General features: G+C 50.6%; 1 protein-coding gene across 2 annotated transcripts in view; it reads right to left on the reverse strand.

The window, feature by feature from the left end:
- The window catches only part of LOXHD1 (lipoxygenase homology PLAT domains 1), a 133000-nt gene extending 127438 nt beyond the window's left edge, over window positions 1-5562 (reverse strand). For both annotated transcript variants that reach the window (XM_045849809.1, XM_045849808.1), the window contains exons 1-2: window positions 5433-5562; window positions 757-871 (exon numbers count right to left, since the gene is read on the reverse strand). In XM_045849809.1, coding sequence (XP_045705765.1) covers window positions 757-871; window positions 5433-5562 — 245 coding nt within the window. The remainder of the gene's footprint in view (window positions 1-756; window positions 872-5432) is intronic.
- Between the last annotated feature and the right edge of the window lie 438 nt (window positions 5563-6000).

The raw sequence follows: 6000 nt of genomic DNA on the forward strand, positions 1-6000 counted from the left end.
CAGATTGAGCACCAGCTGCCGAGACCATCCGTGAGGCCCCTAGACATCTCTGGAATTCACTGCTTCTGCAAAGTGTTACATTGCAGATCTGTGCGTGCACGTGTGTTGGGGGTGGGGGGGGGGGGAAGAACCGAAGGGAGAGGAAGCAGCCCCTGCTCTCCGTGGGTCACAATGAAATGGGGGGCACAGGCATGCACACGTGTGCACATCTACACAAACACACATACACGAGGAATGCATATGCTGGCGCGAGTGGCGGGCGGGTTTACTATCACATTGGTGCTTGCGTGAGATCGAGTGCAGAGCATTTAAGCTCACGGCTCCCTTGCATACAGGATCTTGTCTCCTCTTCCCAAAAGTCCTGTGAGTTTTGTAAAAGTGGGCTGATCACTTCCAGGTGACATACAAGGAAGCCAAGGCCTTGGATGCAAGAGATTTGGCCAAAGTTACAAGGCAACTAAGCTGTAAAGCTGGACCTAGACTCAGCCTTCTTGGGTCCAAGTATTCATTCCCCCACATCAAGGGACTGTGAGTATGAATTCCTGGGAATTCTAAGATCCAAAGTAGGCATTTCTGTACATACACAAAAAAATCAGGACAGGAGCTAGGGAAGGTTGACAGGAAATCACAGGGAGACACCTGGCTGACACGTGGTCTGTCATCAGCAGAGGCCTGTACCCCTCAACAGGTATGTAGACACACATGGCCTCCCCGCTGGGTCCCAGAACCAGGCCCCCAGGCCGAGCTGGTACTCACTTGCTGGTGAGATGGAGCTTGGGAGTGAGCCCATTCTCTCCAAACATGGTGATGAAGACATTGGCATCCGTCCCTGCACCACGCACATCCCCCGTGGCTACGACCACCTCATACACTGCAGGAGCAAAGGAGAGACAGGTGGCAGGCTCAGGGAAAAAAACACACACACACAAAAACACTCCTGAATCCTCCATGGACACAGAGAAACCAAAGATCCTGCCAGCCCCACATGGGATGCCTGGCCACAAAGGACTCTATAAACTCCTGCTACGACCTCCCATCTTCTGAGCCAGCGTCAGACCCACACCAAGTTTGGGGGTAAGACCAAAGCCTCCCACATAGTGCTGCACACTCATTTCACAGGCAAGGCGGGGGGACAAGCACAGGTCCCACATCACACAGTGTCGAAGCCAGAGTCCAGCCCAAGGCCTCTGGGGGCACAGTCTGCGGTCTTTCCACCACAGCACCCAGATGTCCTTCCAGACATGACCTTCAGAGCCTACACCTCGGTCTCACCTTCCTCTTTGTCCTCTGCATAATGCAGTTGCCTTGCCAGCCCTCACCTCCCATGACGTCCTGGGCACAGTCATTAATCTCAGGATACTCCATCCTGGGGCCGGGTGGTGTGGAGCTCTGCCAAGGGGGTCTCTCTCTGGCAGGGGCACTGCTTTCCCCTCTCTTTGTCCTCTCGAAGCTTGTTCTGTTTGCTGTGGGCACCTTTTCTTTGAATGCCCTGGGTTCTAACGAAGGTCCCCATCAAGGCACCGTGAGGGGGAGGGAGGAAGTAGGATGTTTGTGTGACTCTCCATCTTGTGATAACCAAAGCCTTAATCTTCACAGTCTGCACCACAGGGGCGCCTGACCTGCAAACAGCTCCTGGAGCCTTCCCTGGGGCAGCTCTGGGACCTCAGTGTGGCCCAAACGGCTTCCATACGCTCAAGGGCATTTCCAAAGCAAGCATCCACAAGAGGTGACAGCATGGTAGAAGTTCTAGACCGAGTTACACGAGAGAAGATGGTGATGCTTGGTTTGGAGAAAAGGAGAGTCTGAGGTGCAGGAGAAGGATGAAGAAACGATAGTCGATTTAAGTGTACACAGTTTCTTCTTAAACAGGACACTAACCATTAAAAAAAACCTGACAAACTGGCTTTCTCTAAAATTAAGACCATCCCATGAATATGAGAAGACAAGTCACAGAGTGGAGGGTACTTGGAATACATCCAACAGGGACTCATACTTGGAGGATATAAAGAATTCACACACATCTATAAGGAAAAAAGGACTACACAGTTTTTTAATGGGCAACAATTTTTTTAAAAAAATAAACATACCATGTGATCCAGAAGTGCCACTTTCCCCAAGAGAAATGAAAACATGTCCACACAAAGCCCTGCGCAGAAATGTTCACGGCAGCTTTACCAAGAAGCCCTAAACTGGAAACAACCTACATGCCCATCAGCGGGCGAACGAGTAAACTACCTGTGGCTCGTCTGTACCACACAGTACTACTCAGCAGTGGGAAAGGACGGACCACGGCACACGCAGTAGGGACGAGTCTCAAAGGGGTTATGTGAGCAAGAGGAGGCAGACGCATAACACTGCACACTCTGATGCCATTTGCATGAAACTAGAAAAGACAAATCGACTCTATTTAGCAGAAAAAGCAGAATATGGCTTCCTGGGGCTGGGAGTAGGAGAACTGACTGAGAAGAGGCCCAGGGAAGTCTGGGGGGGTAATTTAAATGCTCTCTAAGTAGATGGTGCTGACGACTGCACAGATGTGGACGTGTCAACACTCTGCAAACAGCACACTTAAAGTAGATGCATTTCCTGTTGGGCATATTGGACCCCATGTTTCCCATGAAGACCTGACTCAAAAACATCCTTCCTGCTCTTCGTTAACTGTGTGTGGAAAAGACACAGAAGCACTATCGCTGTTCTCAAAGGGCAGGCGGTTTTACGTCATATTATGTTACAAAATGCTTAACAAATTGTCATTTACTTAAAAAAACAGATACGTTTCCCCTGGCCAGGTTGCTCAGGTGGTTAGAGCGTCATCCCAATATGTCCAAGTTTGCAGGTTTGACTCCTGGTCAGGGCGCGTACAAGAAGCAACCAATGAATGCACAAATAAGTGAAACAACAAATCGATGTTTATTTCTCTCTCTTTCTAATTTCAATAAATAAAAAAATTAAATAAATAGTCCTGACTGGTGTGGCTTAGTGGATCGAGTGCTGGCCTGCAAACCAAAGGGTCACCAGTTCGATTCCCAGTCAGGGCACAAGCCTGGGTTGCAGGCCAGGTTCCCAGTAGGGGGCACACAAGAGGCAACCAAACATTGATGTTTCTCTTTCTCTCTTTTTCCCTCTTTCCCCCTCTCTAAAAAATAAATAAATAAAATCTTTTAAAAAAAATTAAGTAAAATAGATACATTTCATTGTTAAGTAAAGTATATATCCAATAAAGTTAGGAAATGGACAAAAGACTTGAACAAGCATGTCATAAAAGAGGAAATGGCCAATGAACATATGGAAAGGTGCTGGGCATCATTATTCATTAGGGAAATGCAAATTAGAATTACAATGAGATGCTGCAATATGCCCACCAGAATGGCTAAAGTTAAAAAGGTTGGCCATACCAAGTACTGACAAGGACATGAAGCTGTGGTCACTCATATATTGCTGGAGAGAATGTCAATTGTCAAAGCCCTGCTAGCTAAACACAAAGCCCAGTATTGTATATTACACAATATTACACAATTATGCCCAGGCTCAACACCCTATGACCCAGTAATTCTTCTTCCAACTATAAATCCAAGCGAAATGAGAGTACATGTCCGTCAAAGATGCATACGAGATCTGTAGCAGCTTTGTTCCTAGTAGCTAAACATTGGAGTTAACCCGAGAGTCCATCAACAACACAGTGGTTGAATCCAAGGTGATGTGTTTACAAAATGCAATGGTACACGACAAAAAAAGAACAAACTATATAATGTGTCACAACATGGATAAACCTCTCAGATATAATGTGGAGTGAGAGGCTAGAACAAAAAAGTATACTGCTTGATTCCATTTGCATGAAGTTCAAGGACAGCAAAAACTAACCCGCGGTGACAGACTCAGGAAAGCTGTCGCCACTGGGAAGGAGAGAGAAGGCACTTTCCAGAGGCCAGACGCGTTCTGTGTCCTGTTCTGAATGGTGGTCACACACACATGCACAGACTTAAAAATTCATCACATTGTACCTCGATGAGTTTTGTGCTACATATATATTATTTCTTATTTTTTTAATTTAATTTAAAAATTTAGAATGTGGGTAGCTGAAGAACTATCTTGTGGAAGACAAATATATAGTGGAAAACACAAAATTCTGTTGGACCCAGAGGGACGCCCCCAACCCAGAATGCCCCCCATCCACACAAAGATCTGTCAGCAGTGACAGAGAGCGGCTCCTCGCACAGAGCCTGGTACATGGGGGACACGCAACAGGTGATCGCCTGGATGAACGAGCGAGCAAGTGAATGAGTGAACGAAACAATCCATGAAATGAGTGTGAACTATGAAACTGAAGCGACCCATATTTAAAGCCCAGTTCTACTATTACTGGCTATGTGGTTCCAACCAAATTTCTCACTGCGTTCAATGTCCTCCTCTCTGAAATAGGGGGATCACTTCCTCCTTGAAGGACTATGGTAAGGGTTAAATCAAATAAAACAAAGTCTGCAGTGGTCATATTCATTGACTTGGCATGTCCACATCTGGGAGCTTCTCTTGCAGACACTGCTCCATGGCTGGATAAACGATGTGCCTGCCACAGGTAGGAGACCTACCATCGTCACCACCACCACCATTGCCATCGCTGTCATCGTCAACATCGACACCCTCCTCGTCATCACTGCATCCTCTCCATTAACAGCCTTTCCGAGGAGGCTGCCTGGGGAAAGTGTGTCCCAACATAAGCTGGGCGACCCCCGTCTGGGATGCAGGACAGGAGGGAGCCCCAGGGCTGGAAGCTTGTGCAGGATGGCCTCTGAGGTCCCTTTGGAGCTCAGGTTCTGGTAGGGGCCATTCTCTTCCCCTCATGGGCTCCGTCTCAGTCAGGAGATGGACGGGTGCACCTTCTCTGGTTCACCTGGCTAGAAGGTGCATTCCAAAGCAGCTCCCATGCACCCTGGGGTCCAGAGCCACTGCCTTCTCAACGTGGGCTACAGCCTCTCTTTGCAAACCCTGAGGCCCCCATCTCCATCGGCCATGGTGGGCAGAAGCCCCCGACCCCCACTGGGCATGCGATGAGGGTTCAGGCCTCCCCCCAAAATACCCCACCACAGCCTGGTCAGACCCGGCTCTGCCTGAAACAGGCCACACCGTGGAGAACAGGCTGGAACATGGCTCTTGGGATGTGCGGGACCCAGAGAGTATGGGCCCTGCGGTTCTAGAGTATTCTGTGCCACCAAGGCTGAGACGAGGGGCAGGTTGCCATGCCTCTCGTATAGTGGGGGCCCAGTGCAACGCCTGCGTCGCCCACTCCAAGGCTCCTAGCACGGGTACAATGGGGTAATGCGAGAGAAAGAGGCCAGTTTGGACCTCCAATCCCCCCATCGAAGCACAGGCCAAGCTCCCAGGCTCCACGCTGCCCTCCCCCGCTGCCCGCCCCCTGAGGGCCCGGACCCCCACACCTTTGGCCTTGTAGTACTCGTGCTCCAGCTCGTCCTCGTCGCCCTCCGAGTCATAGTTCAGCAGCTCCTCCTCGTACAGGCCGATGAAGTCGATGTCTTTCTTCCTCCGCTTTTTCTTCTGGGGCATCATTTTGCCGGCTCCCCTTCCCTGGCACTCGCTGGCTCACTGAGACCACCTTCTCACACCTCCTGGGACCCTCAGCTCTCTGTCCCTGAGCTCCCACACCCACGTCTGGCTGGCCCAGAGCCTGCACTTGGTCGCCTGTGCCCACGGAGCCCTTTGCTTCTCTGGCCTCTGAGCTGAACCTCCGTGCCTTTCTCTGCCCCTCCTCTCCTCGGCCCGGCTCTCTGCCACCCTGCCGCTGGCCACCTCCCCCTGCCCCTGCCCCGGTGTTGCTCCTTGGGCCTCATCACTTATTTATGGAGACCGAGGGCAGGCTATCCTCCTTCCCCCCAGCCCCTCCCACCGGCCGCCTCTCCCCCCTTCACGGAGAATCAGGTGACACCAAGCCCTTGGCATCAGTTTCCCACCTGGCCTCCCAGCCAGGGGGCCCCTGGCACCCCCCCC

The sequence above is a fragment of the Phyllostomus hastatus genome, unplaced genomic scaffold (genome assembly GCF_019186645.2).
Source record: "Phyllostomus hastatus isolate PE091 unplaced genomic scaffold, TTU_PhHast_1.1 phas_contig_80, whole genome shotgun sequence".
In the NCBI taxonomy this organism is placed as follows: Eukaryota; Metazoa; Chordata; class Mammalia; order Chiroptera; family Phyllostomidae; genus Phyllostomus; species Phyllostomus hastatus.